This window comes from Nycticebus coucang, chromosome 9 (genome assembly GCF_027406575.1).
Source record: "Nycticebus coucang isolate mNycCou1 chromosome 9, mNycCou1.pri, whole genome shotgun sequence".
In the NCBI taxonomy this organism is placed as follows: Eukaryota; Metazoa; Chordata; class Mammalia; order Primates; family Lorisidae; genus Nycticebus; species Nycticebus coucang.
This window is the reverse complement of record NC_069788.1, coordinates 73287214-73310194: the sequence shown is the minus strand read 5'-3', so window position 1 is coordinate 73310194 and position 22981 is coordinate 73287214. Positions and strand designations below refer to the sequence as shown.

At 39.7% G+C, this 22981-nt stretch overlaps 1 protein-coding gene across 3 annotated transcripts in view; it reads right to left on the bottom strand.

The window, feature by feature from the left end:
* Positions 1–22981, bottom strand: part of F13A1 (coagulation factor XIII A chain) — a 161511-nt gene that overhangs the window by 101940 nt on the left and 36590 nt on the right. For all 3 annotated transcript variants that reach the window (XM_053603078.1, XM_053603077.1, XM_053603079.1), the window contains exon 4: positions 899–1150. In XM_053603078.1, the coding sequence (XP_053459053.1) occupies positions 899–1150 (252 nt within the window). The remainder of the gene's footprint in view (positions 1–898; positions 1151–22981) is intronic.

The following is a 22981-nucleotide window of genomic DNA, read 5'->3' as shown; positions in this document are numbered from 1 at the left end:
TGGAGATCAAGTTACATTATATTAAAATGCAGCCAAATGTTTGCCTTTCAGAGTTATGGTTTGCAAAATTTGCACCCATCCTGCATATAAGCAGGTTTGAGGGACCCTTTAGATATTCAGGCTTTATGTTCTTGAATTAGGGAGATGGAAAAGTTAGTTTCTCTAAGAACAGAGTTGATAGATTTTATTCTATTTTCTGAAGTCAGAGTTATGGATTTTCTTTTTTGAGACAAGTTTTTTCTCTGCCATCCAGGCCACAGTGAACTATGGCTCACTGTAATCTTGAATGCCTGGCTTCTGGATCAAGTCATCCTTCCACTTCAGCTTCCCAAACCCCTGGGATTGTAGGCATGAGCCATGGCACCTGGCCTATATTCTAAGTTTTGATAGTCAAATTTAATAAGCCCCGTTTCTTTACAAGCAATTACATACAGAAGCTAAACCATCAACATATAGCTTCGCAAACAGCTTATGCAACTTCAGGTAATTGTCAATTAATCCTAGAATAAATACATAGGAGCATTAACTTCACATCTATGGGTTTCATCCTTATATACACAGAGGACAAATTTTGTATCATTTTCTCTCTTTTAATAATTAAAACAGGGCATGTCTTCTAGAATAATCCTGCTACCTTTTGAAAAAGAGATGCATTGGAAATGTTTGAATTTTTTTTATTAAATCATAGCTGTGTACATTAATGGATTTATGGGGTACAATGTGCTGGTTTTATATACAATTTGAAATACAACAAACTTGTAACATAGCCTTCACTGTACTTTCTTAATTATTGGGTTAAGACATTTATACTCTACAGTTAATAGATTTGACATGTACCCTTGTAAAATGCACCATAGGTGTGGTCCCATTATGAGAAAACCAAATGCCTGTCTCTTACCTTCACACCAAGGATTGAAGAGAATGTAAGTGTCTGTTTCCGGGTTTCGCTTGGTTCGGAGTATACCATAAGGGGTCCAGACAGCAACGTACATGCGGAATTTCCCCACAATGCATTCAGGGGAAGACTGGATGGACAGCCGGACAGACCTGTCCTCTCTCATCACAACTTTGGCTCCCCACTTTCCACTTTGTAGCTCTGGGACTACAGGCACAGGGATGTATGTTCCCTTGTTCTCTTGAGGGTAGCGACCTGAGAAGAAAGGAGAAATACAGTGTTGAGTAGATGTTACCAACCATATTTGTTCTTATCTTGTAGCTGAAGGGAGAGGGGGAAAATCCATTAGACTTGAAAACATAAAATTTAGATTTGGGGGGTGGCTGAGTAACAGCTTCCTTGCAACTGGGCATGGTGAGTCTGGGGAGACAAGAGTCCAGGGATCTCTGGATGGTGGGATCTGCCTATAACATCCCTTTGAGGACACAGGGACTCAGCAAGAGACTTCTGGACCCCAAGAGGAGGACAAAAGCAGTAGAAAACTGGTAAGTGGTCACATGTGTTCGTTTGGTCTAATCCCACTGGCAGCTGTAAGTACAACAGCAGTGAGACTGCAAACTGGAAAAGCCTTACCTGTGAGCTGTTTTGGTGTTTTTGGACTTGGTACTCAGTTGAACTGCCTTGGGAGAGCTTGGGAAGGAGTGTGGAGAACTTTGGGTGTTGTCTAGGGCTCCAGACTGAGCCACTAAGCCAGACTGAGCTAGTGGTGTTCGGCTGTGGGCCACATGGAGCCTTTGTGAGAGAACTGCCCTGGCAAGCTCCACCCTCAGGGTCACAGAGCAAGGATTGGGCAGGAGGGTGGGAGCTAGTAATCTAGTGACTGAGCAGCCTAAAGGCGGGGACTGAGCTGCCTTACAGCCTTAGCCCTCAGGGGCAGAGTGAGACCAGTTTTGGCACACTGGGTAAATGGATAACCACTTCAGCAGTGATCCCAGTGACAAGTGCTTTCCTGGGAAAGCTTCTGCTTAGCCAAGTTTAGAAGTTCAAAGTGTCATTTAAGAGGGCTGAGGAGAGATTTAGGCTCTCCACCCTGCCAGGCTTGAGAAATCAGCAGAGGCCTCCAGTTGCATCAGCATTGTGATTAAAATCTCATACCTCAGAAGATCACCTGTTGCCCAGACAATGTTCAGCAAGATATATATACTGCCTTGTTTTTTTTTTTTTTAAGATATATATCCTGCTTTGTTTTTGGTTTATTGTTGTTGTTATTTTGTTTTTTAATTTCAACCTTTTCCCTATAGGATTTTCTTTTCTTTTCTTTATCCATTTTTCTAGTTTAAATACAATTTCCCGTTGTTGTCTTTTTCAATAATTAGAACTTCATTTTTACTAGTGTTTCTACCCCTATTATTTGTTTTTTTACCCCAATTTTATCCCATAAAGTTTTCTGTTTGCTTGTTTTGGTTTGATTTATAGCATTTTTGTCTAGCATCTCTACTTGGTGGAGGTGGGGTACTGTGTCCAAACAGGCTAGCAAAGAGCTGCTGACCTCAAGGGAACCACACCACCCAGCATCCCAAGGTTTGGGGGTTTTTAAGGTTGTGTCAAAGTACCCTACCGTACACCTATATTGCTATTAGGGAACTTTAAGATGCAATAGAAAGTATCAGCAACAGATTAGACCATGCAGAAGAAAAAATTTCGGAAGTCGAGTACAAAGCTCTTGAGATAACTCAGATACTTAAAGAGGCAGAAAAGAAGAGAGATAAAGCACAACATTCACTGACAGAATTATGGGACTCTATGAAGTGTTCAAACATGCGAGTTATAGGAATCCCAGAAGGGGAAGAAGAATGCCCCAGGGGAATGGAAACCATACTAGAGAATATTATAAATGAAAATTTCCCAAATATCACCAAAGATTCTGACACACGTCTTTCAGAGGGATAGCAGACCCCAGGTTGCCTCAACTCTAACCGAGCTTCTCCAAGACACATTGTGATGAACCTGTCCAAAGTCAAGACAAAAGAAAAGATTCTTCAAGCTGCCAGGAGTAAGTGCCAGGTGACCTACAGGGGCAAATTTATCAGGGTGACTGCAGACTTCTCTAATGAAACTTTTCAAGCAAGAAGACAATGGTCATCTACCTTTAATCTACATAAACAGAAAAATTTCCAGCCCAGAATTTTATATCCTGCTAAGCTAAGCTTCAAAATTGATGGAGAAATCAAATCATTTACTGATATACAAACATTGAGGAAATTGGCCACAACAAGACCAGCTTGACAGGAAATACTTCAACCTGTTCTACACACTGACCACCACAATGGATCAGCAGCAAAGTAAGAACTCAGAAATTCAAGGACAGATGCAAATGATAAAACTAAGCAATGGACTCTCACAAAATAAGATGAATAGAACACTACCACACTTATCAATTATCTCAATAAATGTTAACGGCATGAATACCCCACTGAAGAGGCATAGATTAACTGACGGGAATAAAAAAAAAAATCCTAGCCAATAGATTACAGCTTATTATAAAAAAGTCATACATCATGATCAAGTAGGTTTCTTCCCAGGGGTGCAAGGCTGATTTAACATATGCAGTCCATAAATATTATCCACCATATTAACAGAAGCAAAAATAAAGGCCATATGATCCTCTCAACAGATGGAGAAAAAGCATTTGATAAAATCCAGCATCCTTTTCTAATTAGAACACTGAAGAGTATAGGCATAGGTGGCACATTTCTGAAACTGATTGAAGCTATTTATGACAAACCCACAGCTAATATTTTACTGAATGGAGTAAAACTGAAAGCTGTTCCTCTTAGAACTGGAACCAGACAAGGTTGTCCTCTGTCACCTTTACTATTCAACATAGTGCTGGACGTTCTAGCCAATACAATTAGGCAAGACAAAGAAATAAAGGGAATCCAAATGGGAGCAGAGGAGGTCAAACACTCCCTCTTTGCTGATGACATGATCTTATACTTAGAGAATCCCAAAGACTCAACCACAGGACTCCTACCCTGTTTCTCCGAAAATAAGACACTGTCCTATTTTAAGGTGTGCTACCAAAGATGCGCTAGGTCTTATTTTCAGGGGACATCTTATCTTTCCTGTAAGTAGGTCTTATTTTTGGGGGATGTCTTATTTTCGGGGAAACGGGGTAGAAGTCATCAAAAAGTACAGTAATGTCTCAGGATATAAATCAATGTCCACAAGTCAGTAGACTTTGTACATGCCAATAACAATCAAGATGAGAAGTTAATTAAGGACACAACTCCCTTCACCATAGTTTCAAAGAAAATGAAAAACCTAGGAATATACCTAACAAAGGAGATGAAGGACCTCTATAAAGAAAATTATAAAATCCTCAGAAAGGAAATAGCAGAGGATATGAGCAAATGGAAGAACATACCATGCTCATGGCTGGGAAGACTCAACATTGTTAAAATGTCTATACTTCCCAAAGCAATCTACTTATTCAATGCCATTCCTATTAAAATACCAACATCATATTTTCAAGATTTGGATATGTTAACCATTGTGATGAAAATGTGTCAAATGGTCTTTGAAGCGAATGTATGATGCCCCACGATCATATCAATGTATACAGTTATGATTTAATAAAAAAAAAAAAAGATTTGGAAAAAATGATTCTGCATTTTGTATGGAACCAGAAAAAAACCTGTATAGCTAAGGCAGTTCTTAGTAAGAAAAATAAAGCTGGAGGTATCACCATACCAGTTTTTAGGCTATACTACAAAGCCATAGTGTTCAAGACAGTACGGTACTGGCACAAAAATAGAGACATTGACATTTGGAATTGAATAGAAAACCAGGAAATGAAACTAACATCTTACAACCATGTAATCTTCAATAAACCAAACAAGAACATACCTTGGGGGAAAAACTCCCTATTCAATAAATGGTGCTGAGAGAACTGGATATCCACATGCAAAAGACTGAAACTGGATCCACACCTTTCCCCACTCACAAAAATTGATTCAAGATGGATAAAGGACTTAAATTTAAGGCATGAAACAATAAAAATCCTCAAAGAAAGCATTGGAAAAACACTGGAAGACGTTGGCCTGGAGAAAGACTTCATGAAGAAGACTGCCATGGCAATTGCAACAACAAAAATAAACAAATGGGACTTAATTAAAATGAAAAGCTTCTGTACAGCTAAGGAGACAACAACCAAAGCAAATAGACAACCTACACAATGGGAAAGGATATTTGCATATTTTGAATCAGATAAAAGCTTGATAACTAGGATCTATAGAGAACTGAAATTAATCCACATGGAAAAAGCCAACAATCCCATATATCAATGGGCAAGAGACATGAATAGAACGTTCTCTAAAGAAGACAGACGAATGGCTAAAAAACATACGAAAAAGTGTTCATCATCCCTATTTATTAGAGAAATGCAAATCAAAACCACCCCGAGATACCATCTAACCCCAGCGAGAATGGCCCACATCACATCTCAAAACTGCAGATGCTGGTGTGGATGTGGAGAGAAGGGAACACTTTTAACTTACTGGTGTAACTGCAAACTAGTATAACCTTTCTGGAAGGAAGTATGGAGAAACCTCAAAGCACTCAAGCTAGACCTCCCATTTGATCCTGCAATCCCATTACTGGGCATCTACCCAGAAGGAAAAAAAAATCCTTTGATCATAAGGACACTTGCACTAGACTGTTTATTGCAGCTCATTTTACAATCGCCAAAATGTGGAAACAGTCTAAATGCCCACCAACCCAGGAGTGGATTAACAAGCTGTGATATATATACACCATGGAATACTATTCAGCCATTAAAAAAATGAAGACTTTACATTTTTGTAAAGTGGAAGACATTATTCTTAATAAAGCATCACAAGAATGAAGAAGCATGAATCCTATGTACTCAGTTTTGGTATGAGGACAATTAGGGTCACGGTGGGGGTGGGGGAAGGGGAGAGCAGAGAGAGAAAGAAGGGGGGAGGAGTGGAGAAAGCAAGAGCAGAGAGAGGGAAGGAGCTAGAGGGGTGGGGCCTTGGTGTGTGCCACACCTTTGGGGGGCAAGACACGATTGCAAGAGGGACTTTGCCTAACAAATGCAATCAGTGTAACCTGGTTTATTGTACCCTTAATGAATCCCGAAGAATAAAAAAAAAAAAATTAGAATGGGACTTTATTTCCACTACCATCTAGCTGTATGACAGTAATGGATTTTCTTATATTCTTTGAGGCTCAGATTTGTCATGTCCACAAAAAGAAAGCGAGACTTGAGATTTTTGTTGGTTGGTAAGATAATGAATTCAAAAGATGTAAAAACGCTCATTTGAATGCAAAGACAAAGCATGTGGGGTACCATAAGTTTATTCCTTAAAATTCTGCCCTCTAAAAACTTAGACTTGTTTTATCAGGTAGAAGTAATATTAGTTATACCACCTTGTTTTTAGGGCCACAAGGCAAATGGGTTTCATTTATTCTGAATATTACTTTAATTTTATTATAGTATTACCTATAATATGATAACATTTAAAGGTCATCTATATGTAATCATTTTTATATCCAATCTAGATATGTCTTTATTGCCAATACCATTAGTGATTTGGGTTTATGTTATGGGCAATGGCTCAGAATTCAGGCTCCAGTGGCAAATGATCTGGCTTTGAATCGTGGCCCTGCTATTTCTTACTCTTGCAACTTCTGGCAAATTGCCTCACCTTTATAAATGCTTATTTCCTTCCTTTTCATCATTGATAAATGAGGCTAACAATACCACCTATCTCATAGAAAGACAAATTAAAATAACACATGTAGGATGGTTTGCACATAATTTGTGCATAAGAAATACTTCAAAAATTTAGCTGTTATTTTAATAGAAGATTAAATACCAGAGCACTTTACCATACTTTTAGGCTCATCATACGTTATGAATAACCACTTTCATGGGAAATCTTATTTTTCCTTATTGTTGGCATTTTAGATCACATTGTTATTTCACCATTTTAACCTCAAAATGAAATTTTACTACTGGGTTCCTAAACCATATGGAAAGTCAACCCCACAGTGTTGTTTATAGCTTAAAGAGTTACAGTTTACAGCTTACAGGATAATCAAATTCAGAGACAGTTTCATTTACAATTTAGTACGCAGGATAACAGAATTCATAGATATTTTAAACTGCAGCAAATAATTTATTTATAAAATTTTCGAAAATGTAATCAGAGTAGTTCTTTTTGACTTAAAAAATATATAAATCAGACAAGTCTGCAAATTATTTTGATGGTAAGCAGAAGAACCTTCAAGAGCATAACTTACACACTTTGATTGTTTTATATAAACCATGTAGAAGATTCCACTTTAAAACAAACAATGCTACATTTTAGCCTGCCTGATTACTGAAGAATTTTAAAGATCTTCAAAAGGGGCTTTGGTAGGCAAATTGTCAGATAGAGCACTCTGAGGAGGTAACATAAGTTACTGCTGTGTGATTCTATGAGGGTGCTTAATCTTAATGAAAATAATAATTTACACAGTGCAAACTGGGAAGGAAGGTTAGAATCCCAGTGCTTGGCTGTGTGTTAGGGGTCTTGGTTATAAGCATCAATCAGAATGAATATCTCATACTCATCATAAAGCCAAAAAAAACTTAAAATGGTTTTCTGCCAAGGCGCTACAGCATCTAAACAGTGATTTGGGGAGTATGGGGAGCTCAGCCTCCGAGGAGCTCTCCATAAATCCACCTGCAAGAGCGTGTTTGTTCCAGAGGCAACTCTGTCCCCCATTGCCTCTTTACGCTTCCTTCTTGCGCAAGCTCAGCCTCTTGGGTGAGGTTGCTCTTTCCCCCTGAATCCTTGTTGTTCTCTGAAATCCCTGTCACTACTGAAGTATGGACAGTAAAGACAATCTTTCCAGGTAAATGAGATCCATAATCCATTTATTACACTGCCTCTCAGCAGCTCTTGCCACTAAACGCTGATTTGGATTTAGAATGCATGGTATTAAAAGAGACACAAGTTTAGTAAAAGTAAAATTCCAAAGATAAAAATCTATGTGATAATGACAGATTAAAAAATACAGGATGAAAGAAATTTTAAAACTAATTACATAAGTATGCACCATTGGGATCAGCAAAGAACTTGGAGAGTGTATCTAAAAGCACTCTTTGTAGCTGCTATGTGCTCAAACCTCAGCTTCACCTTTGTTCTGACTTATACTTTTGTTGAGAACACGGAAAGAATGAAGACAATCATTAGTCTCCAGTATTACACTTCAGATTATGACCTCAAAGACTCATTAAATTTCACCTAGTAAATCCATGTTATACAAAAATAGTAAGGACAAAGGAGAGCTATGTTTATTCATGCTGACTGAAAACCCAGTCATAACCTAATCTAAAGGCTCTGGCTTGGACAGTTTTCATACGTACAACAATATTGCCTACGATGTGTTAGACGTCATTCTTGGTGATGGGGATACAGGTAGTGAACAAAACAGACAGTAATTCCTGTGCTCAGATAGCTTATATTCCACAGAGAAAGCAAATGTCTGTAGTGTTTATTACGTTCTTATTAATCCTTTATTTTTTACGAAAACCTATGAGAAGGAAACCGTTATCATCATCATCATTTGACAGACCAGGAAACTAAGACATCAGTCACTGAGAAATTTTCCCAGGGTAATGTGAGTAATAGTTTAGGGTTTGGGAGTTTAACCACTAAGTTCTATGGTAGTTGTATAAATTGAAAATGCTTTGAAGTTTGTGAGAACTATGTCGAATTCTTCTACAACTACAACTTGTGCAACTTGGGGCAAATTGCTTATTTGTCTTAGCTTCCATTTCCTTGACTCTTTGTAGTTTAGTTCCGGAAATGAGAAGAAAATACACTTTCTAATATAACGAAAGCTCTATGTCTGGCACACAGTAGGGGCTGGATCAGGGGGCATTGATTGTAAAATGTAACAGGCCACTGGCAAGTAAAGGCAGAAGGAAGGAGAGGTAATTTTTCTTCTCTCGTCTGAACCTGAAGAAAGCTGGATGTCCCAGGGAAAGCAGGCTACTTGTTCTGTGGCCAAGAGAAAAGAAATCTGGTTGGCTCTGACACTTCCTGTGTCATCTTGGGCAAAGCACTCTCCCTCTGTCAACTAACACTCCACTTATTCTATAAAATGGAGATAAGAGTGGTTATAGTTTACGGAGAAGGACGCTCACCAAATGACAGTAATTGTTATTTCCACATTGTCCTAGGCTTTAGTGATCCTTTCATCGCTCTGGCTGTGGGAAGCAGGCTGGGTTCACCAATTGCTCCATAGACCTCAAATCTACTTTCAAAGGCCCGTTTATCCCACATTCTAAAATCTTGAGCTGACTGATTTTTCCATCAGGAGACCTATACAGGCAAAAATAAAAATAGAAACTAAACTAAAAAATCTTAATAATTCTAGAATCATTATAGAAGAATTACCTGAAACCTGCCATCTGCCATCCAATCATAATTTTTGATTTTCTGAGTCATGAACAGTCACTATAATTTCATTCATCCTTTATAGCAGGGGTCAGCAAACTATAGCCCATGGACTAAATGTAACCTCCCACCTGTTTGTGTAAATAAAGTTTTACTGGAACACAGTTATGATGATTTGTTTGTGTATTATAACACTACAACACAGAGTTGAATAGTTTTGACAAAGACCATATGGTCTGTGATGCCCAAAATATTACTATTTATCATCTGGCCCTTATGGTAAAAGTTTGTTAAACTGCCTTACAAGATTTTATTTACTTAAGGGGTGATTTATTATACACACTCAATGTCTAACACTTGGGACTAAGAAGACAATACCGTCACACTGTTTTTCCTTCCAAAGAGAAATATGTTACTGAAGTATTCACAAACATCTATACAACTATTAGGTCAACCTTTAGTTGTCTTAAAGCCTCCTAGTTAAATTCTTTGCAATCTCATGGAGTGTTGAAATCCAGGAAGTTAGTTGGAAACTTTTTTCTGATTTCACAATTCATGGCTAAAATGTTCAATTTTAAGAATGTAAACGTTGTTTAAAGTTGCCAAAGCAGGTCACACAGAGATGGGAATAAAGTGATGGGAGAGAACATCTTCCTGTGCAGGGGAATTAGATAAGGGTGTCACAGGCCCGATGCTGGGTAGCCCGGTGGAGGCAGAGACAGAGCCGGGACTTCGCCCCGTGAGGCCAGGTCTCCTCCTCTGCATCACACTGCCTCCACGGAGGAAGGTGGGGGGTGCTAGGAGGGATTGGGGAAGATGGGAGAAGCCAAGGGAAGAACAAAGCTGGAAAATGTGAAGCAACACGAGGCAAAAGAGCAGTGAGAGGCCATGCTGAGTTGGATAAGGGATGTGTGAGCGAGACGTGTACATCACAGTGAGTGGGGATGAATGGGAGTTGACGGAAAGGAACTTGCACAAGGGTCTAGGCTGGTGTTTTTCAACCTTTTAACTCACAGCATACATAAACCTACAGTTAAACTTCCGTGGCACACTTAAATTATGTGGAACAACAACAAAAAAGATTTTAGAAAAGGCTCTACTTATTGCACTTTGAACTACTTTCAAAAATAATTTAATAATGATTTTTAAACATTTTCACACCACACCTAAGAATCTCTCATAGCACACCAGTGTGCCACGGCACATTGGTTGAAAAAACAAGGGTTTGAATTGGGAAGGCTTCTAAAGTAATGTCCACCTCTGAAGGGTGAAGGGAGAGAGCTGAGCATCTTTGTTCATGCAGCAAGGCCATATGGCCCTGGGCCAGCGGGCCAGCATATAAAAGCAGATCAGAAACAGGTAGTGCTTACACAAATTCCACAGGCAGACAAAAGAACTGAGGGTGGCAGGCCTTTTCATACTCCCTGTCTGGGTAAGCTGGTTTGAACGTGAGCCCTGACTTGTCAATAGTACCGCAGGGTCTTGTCGACTGCTCTGTTATACCATGTTTAATTCTGAATGTAATGATTTCAATGACAGAGCTGGGGAAGAATTTTCCATGATTGAATTGTGAGTGAGGAACTTGTGACAGAGTAGTATTTCATTCTGCTAAATAGCACTTCCCACCCCAAGGAGTTAGCATGTTTAAGAGGCCACAGTCAGGCGCCACGTGGAACACCCATCCATCAACATCCATGGCCAATTCTAGATGGGATGCCTGGCCCCAAAGGGGACTGCCGTGTGCATGTATGTGGAAATACAATGCCTGGATAGACATGTATTTTCCCCCAATTTTGCAACTTCTATGTCAAAAACATCAGAGCAAGAAAAAGAAAAGCAGGAAATACAGCTTACCAGAAAGGCTTCTCATTTTGTTTTTAATAATGCAGTCTATGAAACATGAAGAAATATTACCATTACCAATTGTGTTCTTTCACACTTAGGTAAAATTGGTGCCATCTTCCCAACTCATCTACAAATTGTCTTGTGCTCTAAGTTTAAGTTCTTGCTTTAATTTGTAAACTGTTTTTGAGGCCACAAAGCTACTGTTTTCAAGGCAAAAGCCCCCTGGAACATACAGCCATGTTTGAATGCCTCACTGCCCCCTTAGTGAGGATCTTGCCCTCCCACCATGCACATGCATGAATGTAGAATAAGGTACCATCTTAGCGCCCCCAGCCTGAACCAGCGGGAAGAGGAAAAAAATATTTAATCCCATTAAGATGTTACTCTTTCCTAAGCTTTGTGCATGGCTTCTTCATTGGCAGATTCTTTACAAGATTTGCAAAAGAAATCTACTTGCAGCTCAGACTCAGCCCTACCTGAACTAGGGGAAAATTTACTCTTGACCGTTTGTTTCACAGACCCGAGACTTCACTGTGTGCAAAGCCCTGCATTGATAGTGCCCAGGGGAGGAATTTGTTGCCTTTTAAAAATATATTTTTGGTCAGTTGATGGTTTTGAAATATTTTCACATGAAACACAATGTTCTAGGTGGTGATTAAGTTGTCAGGTACTCTAGCACACAGTAAGTAGGGGCATTATGGCTGAATATTGTTGCTAATAGAACTGTGCTGACTCCACTTCACTCATCTAGAACCTGGAAGAATGTACTCAGCAATACGGAGGGGTAGGGATGGGGGACTGAGAAGACATATCTGTCACTCACTGGTCCCTCTGGTGCTCCAAAGGGCAGAGGTCAGGACATCCCCTTGCTCTAAGCTGTTGAGTACATCATCTGTAAGTCAAGTGGCCACAGTCTGTTCTCCTTGTATGCGCTACTTAGTAATAATAAAAATTCTGGCCATTTGAGTCTTAATTAATTGCCAGAAAAGCCAAAACAAAATGCTTTCTCCTTAGTTATTCACTTAAATATCTATTTCTCTTATTAAACAGAACTAAAGACATTTGTTTTAAATGTCTTTGTAGTTCCCACTAAATGTCACAGTGCTTTGCACCAAGTAGGTGCCGATGTCAGTGGGACTGAACTGAGCTTTCTGCAAATGCCAAATCCCATGAAGAACATCATGGAGATGTTGGAAGCTCTGGAATGAGCTGGTTTTGTGTGTGGCAAGCTGGTTTTCTGTTCCAGGCACCCTTCAGAAGACAAAAACATTTCCAGTTCTAAACATTTTCCTTCAGAGGGTATTTCCCATTCATATTATAAACATGTTTTAAGCTGAGCTCTGACTCCACCTACCTGCAGACCTCCTCTAACAGTGCATTCTTATAAGAAGGTGGTCCCTAAGGGACACAGGAATATATCACATCTCCATCTGGGAAGGTAAATTTCATGACGTTAGTTTATTTTTCCATTTGATTCATTTGTTTTTCCCAAGACATACCTCTTATGTTTAAAATAATCAATCTATTTCCAAACAGGCCCTGGAAGTATTACAATGACAGCATGATGCGTGCAGCAGAGCTGGAAGTGTGCACGCAGTCGCCTTGTAAAGGGAAGCAAGCCTCATTCTAACAAACCGTCTTAGGATGGAATGGGGAGTATGTGGGGAACCAAGCTGGAATAAGTCTTGGAATAACTTTCAGAAATATCGGGCTACCAACCATAAAACAAAACATTTCCTCCAAAAGTGATACACTCAAAAAGAAACAGAAATTTTGGATGAAATAGGAAAACAAAACACAAATGTTCAAAACCTAATCTCTATAGTAAGGACTGTAGAAACCTGCCCTTTCCACTTCCACCTTACCATTGGAAGATTACATATATGTGTACATATTTCTAGATGTTTTCTAAAGGAAGAAAGCTTCCTGGCTATGTTTATTTTGGCTCAAGCAAACTGGGGGAGGTGTATGGGGAAGCTTTATGAAGACGGAGATAGAGATTTCTTTACCTTTGTACATCCAGTGGTTTGCATGATGCTTGGAAACACAGGTGCTCAACAGATAGTTGGCAAATTGAAGCTAAGTACTCTTTAAGGTGTCTTATCTAACTTGATTTTAGTTTGCTTTTCTTTAGTGCTTCCTAAATCACTTAAAACATTTTTTGGAGTGAGGCATAATTTTGTGAAATATACATGAAACCAGCATTGTGCCAGGTTCTTTGAGTGACTCAGAAAAACAACAGGGCTACTGCTTATTGCTAATCATCCAGTTTCTGATGTTCAGAAGTAGGCAGCTCAGATGACTGACCATGACAATAGTCTGAACATGAGGAGACCCAGGCCCAGGATGATGCCAATGGTATGCAGAGTAAAGTACATGAACTAAAATTCAAAAGAAACAAGAATAGCACTGAGATTGAAGCATATCTTCCCAAGAATGCCTTCTTTTGGTGAAATAATACTGTAGAGCTCCTTTAAGAAAATATGCATGCATTTTAAATATTCCTATAGCATGCCAGGCTTTTGCTGGGGCTCCATGAGGAACACAGCATGGAAAGCCACAGAAGTGGCTAACAGTGTCTGTGGAAATCAGATAAGACTCCTCAGAGAAAGTGGCTTTGGAATATAATCTTAGAAGTGGGCAAGGTGATAAGGATCTTCCCAGCAAAAAGGAACATCCATCCGGTAGAGGAAATAAGGAAAGCATGGAGTATAAGGGAAGTGACAAAGAAGTCAGGACACCAGGCAAGGTAGGAAACAGAGGGGCCTGTGACTGTGCAGCATTTAGGGTGTGTCCCTGAGAGGGGCTGGAGATGGGGCAGGAGCCTTGGAGAAGCTTTAAGTGGCCTGACGAGATTGCATTTCAGAAAGGTCACTCTATCTGCAGGACGGAAAAAGGTTTGGAAGGGACAAGTCAGAGGGCTACTAAAGGGCTCAGATGAGGCATGACTTTGTCCTTGACTGGCCCTGTAAGGGAGTGAGTGGAGAGGTCCAGGGCAGAAACAGGGAGTACAGGCAAGAAGCGTGGGAGACCCTGGTATTGAGTGGAGGGCAGAATTAAAGGTGACCTCGGGTTGGTTCATTCTCCATCAAAGAAACTTGCAGTGTCTATGGGTTGCCAGGCACCGTTTTAAATGACTTTCAGCCCCGAACCTCTAACCCGAAGACTCGAGACTAAGCCGGCTAAGATGCAGCTTTGTAAAAAGTCTGCTCTAAAAATTAGAAGCTGGTATAGTTTTAAACGCTATTGTAAATTTACTCAATGGAGCTAGTTTTCTGGAAATTCCCTTAGCCACATGTGTGTTGCCTCATTTGAGAGAAGAGTATTTTTAGTACTTAAAAAAAAATAACCAACGAAGAATGTTCTATGATTTAGACAAAGCTGGTTCAAGAATATAATGTAACATTGTTGATTCGTTCATATTTTGATTCAATTCCCAAGAAATGGGAGGAAGAGGAGTCAGCCCATTTGGATTTGTGTTTCCGATTGTCCACTTGGGAATAACAACTACTGTTGTGTTCAGCTTCTGTGTCCACTGACGGCAGGCTGCTTGCAGACTCACCGCCTGCTTCCTGCAACCCACCGCCAGGCCCCACAGGAAGCCATGTTCCCAGGCTCCTCTGCCCTCCAGCTTCCAGGCGGGTTGGGTCAGTAAGCGGACTGGATTCAGTGGGAGGAGGAGGGGAGACATCAGCATATGTCACCTTCCCTCTGTGTCTTGGGGCGAGAGTCTGAGTCCCCTTTATGGCTTCTGGTCCCACTGGTTGCCCCCTGCCCTGGCTCCAGCTCCTGAGGACAGCTTCTGGGCTCCTGAGCTCGCATGGGACCTGCTCTAGAACATGCCTCCATCTCCAGGGTGGTGGCAGTTTTTTCCCTTTACTAATTCCTGGGTGGCCTCACTATGTCATTTATTTGGCTTCTTAGTCATTCCCTCATCTGAGTAACCAATCCCTTCATTAAACTCCCACTGCTTGTAAATCTTAACAACAGTTACTATCCCATGCTCTGGAATAGAAATCCTGACCCTGCAACATGGCAGACAGTGCGTTAATGCTCTGTCTAGGCTTTAATAGTCACACCCACTTTACATGTGGAAAACTGAAGCTCAGAGAACTTAGTTAACTAGCTATTGATTACATAGCTTGAAGGCTGCAGAAAAACAATTTGAATCCAGGTCTGTTTGGTCTACAGCTGTGATTGAGGAGGCTAGTGAATACTCCTAGTCTATTTTCCATCTATAGAATAGTCATTATAGAATTAAACAATAATGTACATGAAGGGAATTGCATGAATGTAATCAACTATTATTATTCTCATTACTATATGGTGTCTGATGGCCACAATAGCAACCACTGAATCTATTTCATCTTCGTTTCTGAGAAATACCACATGGGTAGTGAAGAAGGTGGCTGCTGAGGTAGCATGATTCAGGGATTTAGTCAGACACTAAATTTAAGTTATTTATTGAACATCATTTCTCAAGCACTGTTGTAAGTACTAGAGCAGGATAGTTGACCTGAAATTGAGAAAAGTGAAAAAGTAGGAAGCACAAATATCAGGGGAAGAGTGCTGCACGTGCAAAGGCCCCAGAAGGGTTGTACTTGACATGCTCAAGCACTGAAGAAGACTGATGTGCCCAAGCATGGGGACTGCAGGAGAGGAGGCACCCAAGCAGGTGCACTGTGGGAGATGAGATTAGAGAGAGCCAGGAGGTCAATGGAGCTTCACGGGCCATTGTCTGGACTTAGGATTTTATTCTGAGTGAGGAAAGAAGTCCCCAGAAAACAGGCTGGTTTGCCTTAAATTCTTTTTAAAAATCACTTTGGTTGCTGTGTGAAGGCTGCAGAAAAGCAATCAAGAGTACTAGGAAGATCTCTTGACCTCTCATAATATTCCCCCTTTGTTTGCCGGTAATGAAATCCTGCCAAAAGAAGAGAAATTAAAGATAATGCGAACATGTTTAGATTCCTGGGAAAGGCAATGTGTTTGCTCAAATTTGTTACAGAATACTATAAAACTCCATTACTCTATATTTACTGAAAACTCTTTTTTCACAGAAGGGAGAAAACTGGATATTGGAAATAGGGAAACTTGCTCAGAAGAGATGGTTTAAAAAATGTTGCCATTGGAAGTACAAAGTTCATCTCCATCACCTCTGTTGGGCAATCTCCAGTCCTTCCCTGACTTGAGTTTAAAGTAGACTCTGTTGTTCTCTCAATCAATGGAGGTTAAACTCTTCTAAGATGTAGAGCTAGGGGGAAAGCAATAGGATATTGGTGTCTCAATGTCTAATTTATTGTAATTTGCTGGATTTCAGTTATAAACCAAACTGTGCACTCAGTTTTTGTTCCATCTGACACCAGGAATTACATAATTCTTTCAACTAAAAAAGCATGTTTTCATATTTCTTGGGTTTCTGCCACCCTGAGGCTGGGAGCCCAAGCAGTAGAAAGGGACTTGGGGAAACATACTTTGGACTAAACCTGAAGGTCACTGGCCAGAGGTGCTGCAGCTAGTAGCTCTGGGACCCACATCTTTCACATTCTCAATCAGCTCAGAAAGCATGCCATAAGGAATCATCTCTTACAAAAACTGAATTTACCTAGCAAATAGCAAGTCTGTGGAGTGAAGCTCCCTTTTATTTGTGTTCCATCTATTACATGAGCAAAATAGGTCTACATAGGTCTACGTTTTGTGAGAAAGACTCACTCAGTTAAAATCCTGGCAACTGACTTAAACAAAGTGCCATTAGTCTATAAGGAGAAAACAAAAAGTTTAGCTGAATGTCTCCGAAGCAAAAGAAGCCAACTAATGATATTTTTCTCTAAAACTGTCAATTGCTATTAATAATTGAATGGCAACAATAATGAGGATAAGAAAAAGCCACTGGTAAATCTGACAGAGTACTTACCTTTGGAATGTAATATATATTAATGCAATATATAACAGCAAGTGTTAAAGGAGATTGCATTACCAGAAAGAAAACAATTATTGGAAAAACAAAAATCAACATGAACATTCTAAGGAATAAGGTGCAGTCAATTTAATATTAATTTACAAGTGGTTATTCAGAATACATCTTCAAGAAACATTTATTTAAACAGGTATTTACTAGTTCTTATTATGAGCAGAGCAATACCACTTCATCTGGAGGAGATGGGGTGGTGAGTGTGTGGAGATACATATATTTCCTGTGCTCAATAAGTTTATAATCAGATATCCAAGTTCAGACTGTAATCTAAGTCAGAATACTAATGTCACATGAGAATAACAGAACAAGAGCTGCTGGGGAAGTCAAGAGCAACTTGATTAGCAATATAACAACATATATGTAGGGTGAAGGATGGGCAGAAGGAAGGACATGCACATTCCCATTTTATCTGCTCATGTGTCTGTTTACATTTGGGTATTCATTTGCCTACTATATCATTCATGTTACTTATGAGGTGATCATTGCATCATAAAAAGAATTGTATTGAAGTCTGGCCCCTCTTACCTCCATATTTATATTTCATCAGAAGCAATTCATTCATATCTTAAATGAATAAACTGCCAGAGTAGAATTCCATTAATTGCATAAACTTTGGAGAGAATGAATGGTTTCTGTTCTTTACTTCATATTCTAAGGATGCTAACTTCTTCCAATACCTTTCCAGATCATAGGTCCAGTGTTGGGCCAGGTATATTAGGACCAGCTAATATTCAGAATCTAAATTCCACTGACTCCTCTTTAAGGGAAGACACTGGATGTGAGGAGCTCAGTTAACATATGTATTACACTTTTGTATGTTTTTATACCTTATACCAAAATAACAAATTTTTGTTGTTTTTAGTTGCTAAGGTTGTCATCATTTGTTACAGCAGCAATAGAAAACTAATACAAAGTACTGTGTTGGCAAATTGTGAAAACTCAGTAAATGCTAGCTGATGTGACTACTGGTTTTATTCCAACTTCATTCAAGTTTCCTAACGTGTGAATTAGGAGACACCTCAAAGGTTAAAAAAAGACGTATGGAGGAAGGAGTCATGAGTTGCAGTCACCATAGCATGACAAGGAGGCAAAACTAACAGTAGGTGAACTGAACCTCGGTTAGACTGAGAAATACTCAAAGGGGTAAGCTAGCAATGAGCACATTTAGGACTCAGATCTTGGTTTCTAAATATCACTTTTGATTAAAAAGAAGCAGAGCTCCTTGGAAAAAATGGTTCTCTTTGGATAAATGATTGCTTCCAGGGCCAAGGCAGGAAAAATACAAAATAAGCCTGAATCATCTTGTTATGCCAGAAAAAAAGGAAGTAAGAACACTGAAGTCATTTGGAATAGTTTCCAATTTGCAAAATCTGGGACTATTTGAACATCAGATTAAGTGATGATAGCAGATTTAAGTAACCCATATAAAGGCAGGCCTTTTGCTTCTTAAAAGGAAAAGAATCCTGAATTAGCTGGTGAGAAACACGACACCAGTTAGATGTTCCACCTGTTGCTCACCAATGTGAACGAATCAGGGGGCTGGAGAAATCATGATGCAAGTAGTTACTTGGTAAATCACTGAAACAAGGGTGATTGAGTACCGACAAGCCAGGTTTACCATGCCAAATAAATCCAGGAGAAATGAGGCAGAGAACAGAAAGAGATTTGTTTCTAACTTCTCGAGATGATTACCTTATGCTTGGGCCTTAAATAATCAGACTGGGATGTTTTTTTCTCATCTTGATGGCTATAAACACAAGCGCTGTCTTTATGAATCATCTTTATTTTTAAAATTTGGCTAACACTCCACTCAAGCGTCTTTGACATGTTTAAAGCAATTTGTTTCACAAATATGAAAGTTAGAAAAGATTGAAATGATGGAAATGAAGTAATGGAGACAGTGTGTCATTTTCTATCACTTAGAAATATGTTGCACAAATAAAAATGCTGTTTGATGAAAAATGCCACTCAGGCTGTCTCTGCTACTTCATTTCCATCATGTTAGTCACAGAAACATTGTTTTTGTCTCTTTTTGTGAAATTAATTGCTTCAGAATACTAAAGGTTCCTGGCCATCTTGGACACTAGCCCAGCGATATCTACACAGGAAGCACACGCCTGGGAGGCCTGCTAGGATGGGCACCCCTGCCGCTGCAAACTGTGCACCCCTCCAGGAGCCTGGAGACAGTGGCGCCTGAGCCCCAAGTGTAGCTGGAAAACTGGATTCTGTGAAGGATTTCTTTTTCTTTGGAATCTTGTATACAGCAGCAGAACCAAAAGTTCTCAAGGATATCCTCCTCTCAGCTGGGAGGAGATACATTTCTTAACTCTCTTATAATACTCCCCTTTCCTCGCATGCCATCTGAAGACCTATCTTCCTTGTTCTAAGACTTTACTCTTCAATGCTGGCCTATCTTCTCCCTCCTATAACCCAGAGTCATTTCTGCTGGCCTGTATCATGCATTTCTGGCAGGGAATTTTAGCAGTGTAGCACTCCATCATGTGCTCGATGGCTGTGTTCATTGTTTGTGGAATTCTTCTCACCCCAACTCTGTAAGCTCTTTAGAGACAGATGGAGTCTTAAACTCCCATGGGGCATCACAAAGTACTAGACACAGCAGAGGTTTCTGCATCAGAAATCCAGTGAACCAGATGAGATGTTATCAAGGCTTTTAAACAGAAATAGAAAGGAAGTAGGTAGGGAAACTGAAGAAGCTGCGGCAAGGCTTCCAACAGTGCAGCAAAGGATCATCCAAATGTCCAGGCAAGGCTTTACCCAGAGATGGGGCAGTGCTTTAGAGTGTCCAGCCCTGGCTTCCTGGAGGCTAAAGATATACTTGTGAACACACACAAAAAAATGGTTATACCTACCTCCTGAGAGTAACTCCATTGCTCCTCCTACTCATGGGTAAAAACTTAGACATCCACCCCTAGGACAGGGTGTAAATGTGCATGAAAGAGAGAGAACAAAAGACAGCCAGAGCGAGAAAGACCTGGAGAGACAGACAGAGAATGGTGGAAATTATGAGAAAGAGGAGGAAATATCAGAAAAAGGGCTGAGAAGAAAGGGAAGATGAAGAGGTAGCAAAATACGGTATAGATATTTATAGTTTATCTCATGGTTGTCTACCACCCGTCTGGCCCTGACTGCAGTTGTAGTAACACTTTATGAAGGTTATGATTCCTTAAGGAATATTGTAAGGATTTGGCTTTCCTATATAGTTGCAATATTCAAAGTAAGGCTAGTAATTGGATTATCTTATTAGCAAGCAACTATCTCTAAGTAGTTCGAAGAGCTCCTAGTTATGCCCTATCAATCCTTCTAACACACTCATGGGGTAACTAGGAGGCACCAATGATAGATATTTAGTCCACTTGTAGCCCTTCTCCAATGGATTTTAAGTCCACTTGCATACAGCTTCTGTTTTTAGACTGGAGTCTTAAGAGCAAGCTATAAAATGGACACATTTGTTTTCATTAAATATTTTTCCCCACCTTTTTTACCCTTTACTTCACCTGTGCATGAATGTCTTAGACTTTACATAGAAATGCCAGGGAATGCCCCACACTGCATCACCCTGGAGTTTAGACTCTTACTTGGTGGTAAGAGTACAGGTTCAATTATGTAAGTGCTAATGAACCAACCTTATGAATTCTCATAAGTGCACAAGGTCATTGTAAGACATGAGTGTGGAGACAGGAACAGAGAGGAGCAAGGTGAAGGCAAATTAGGGGAATGGGAGAGAGAGAGGAGAAAGTGAAGGGAGGGAGTGAGGCATCTGTGTGTGTTCTCATTCCAACATCCACGGTCCTTTACAGGTGCTCTCTGCAGCACCTTGCTGCGATGAAACACAAACCCTAAGTTTTGCTCAGAAACACAAGTTCTATAGAATGGGATGTGGGTCACATGACAGGGCTGGGGTGGTGCATGACCAGTCTCCGGCCCTAGAATAAGAATGGCAGTCAGTCCTTCCTACTTTGAGATTAAACTGCCTCTGTCCCTGCAGCTAGAACTGTGGGCAAATAATTCCAGGCAGAACCTGGCCTGTGGATTATCAGGTCTTCTTCTTGACTAATGAAACTATCAGAAGAGATGCTGCAAGGATATTTTTGTTTTGAGGTTCTTTGAATACTGCCTTTGTCATCAGAAGACAAAAGACCTGAGGATAGTAGCCTCCTATTTTTTTTTTTTTTTTTTGAGACAGTCTCACTCTGTCATCCTGGGTAGAGTGCCATGGCATCATAGCTCACAGCAACCTCAAAGTCTCTGGCCTCAGGCTTCTGAGCAGATGGGACTATAGGCACCTGTCATCATGCCCGCCACCACACTTGGTTTGTTTTTCTATTTTTAGTATAGAAAATACTAAAATATGGGTTCTTGGCTTGTTTTTCTATTTTTAGTATAGAAAATACTAAATACGGGTTCTTGCTCTTGCTCAGGCTGGTCTCCAACTCCTGAGCTCAAGAAATCCAACCTCCTCGTCCTCACAGAGCACTAGGATTCTAGGCATGAGGCACCACTCCTGACCTCTCCTATTTGCTTTTTGTAAGCTTTCTTTTGGGTGGATTTTTAAATGAGAAATAATAATTTGTGTATTTATGTGGTACCATGTGGCATTTTGATCTACTTATGCATTGTAGAAAGAGTCAATCAAGCTAATTAACATATGTATCACTTCCATAGATACCATTTCTTTTTTGTGGTGAGAGTGTTAAAAATACATTCTTTTGGCAATTTTGAAATATGCGATATATTATTATTAACTGTGGTCACTATGCAGTGTAAAAGCTCTCTAAAATTTATTCCTCCAGTCTAACTGAGACTTTGTACCCTTTGATTCATACTCCTTCCAGGGGTAGGAAAATCCTCCATCTTCCTACTCCTCTCCTTTCCCTTCCAGTCCCTTGTAACCACCTTTCTATTCTCTGTTTCTACAAGTTTGATTTTTTTAGATTCCACATATATGAATAAGTGAGATCATACAGTATTTGTCTTTCTGTGTCTGGCTTTTCACTTTGTGCAATGCCCTCCAGTTCCATCCATGTTGTCGTGAACAACAGAATTTCCTTCTTTATTAAGGCTGAATAGTATTTGATTATGTATTTATACACCATATTTTATTTATCCATCCACCTGTTGATGGATACCACTTAGGTTGGCTGATGTAATACTTAAATGGACTTGGGAACATATAGTATATACTATATATATACTTGATGTACTGTTTTTTAATTCCTTTGGATATTTACCCAGTAGTGGAATTGCTGATCATGTGATAGAACAAGATTTCTTAGATTGGAGTCTTAAGAGCAAGCTATAAAATGGGCACATTTGTTTTCATTAAATATTTTTCCCCACCTTTTTTACCCTTTGCTTCACCTGTGCATGACTGTCTTAGACTTTACATGGAAATGCTAGGGAATGCCCCACACTGCATCATCCTGGAGTTTAGACTCTTACTTTGTGGTAAGAGTACAAGTTCAGTTATGTGGGTGCTAATGAACCAACCTATTTTAGTTTTTAGTTTTCTTTTTAAGAATCTCCATTCTGTTTTCTAAAATAACTGTACTGATTTATATTCCCACCAATAGTGTGCAAGTTTCTCTTTTTTCCACATTCTCACCAAGGCCTGTTATCATTCATCTTTTCAGCAATAGCCATTCTAACAGGTGTCAGGTAATTTCTCATTGTTTAAATTTGCATTTCTCTGATAATTAGAGATGTTGAGCTTTTTACTTTTTATATCTGTTAATCATTCCTATGTCTTCTTTTGAGAAATGTCTTTTTAGATCT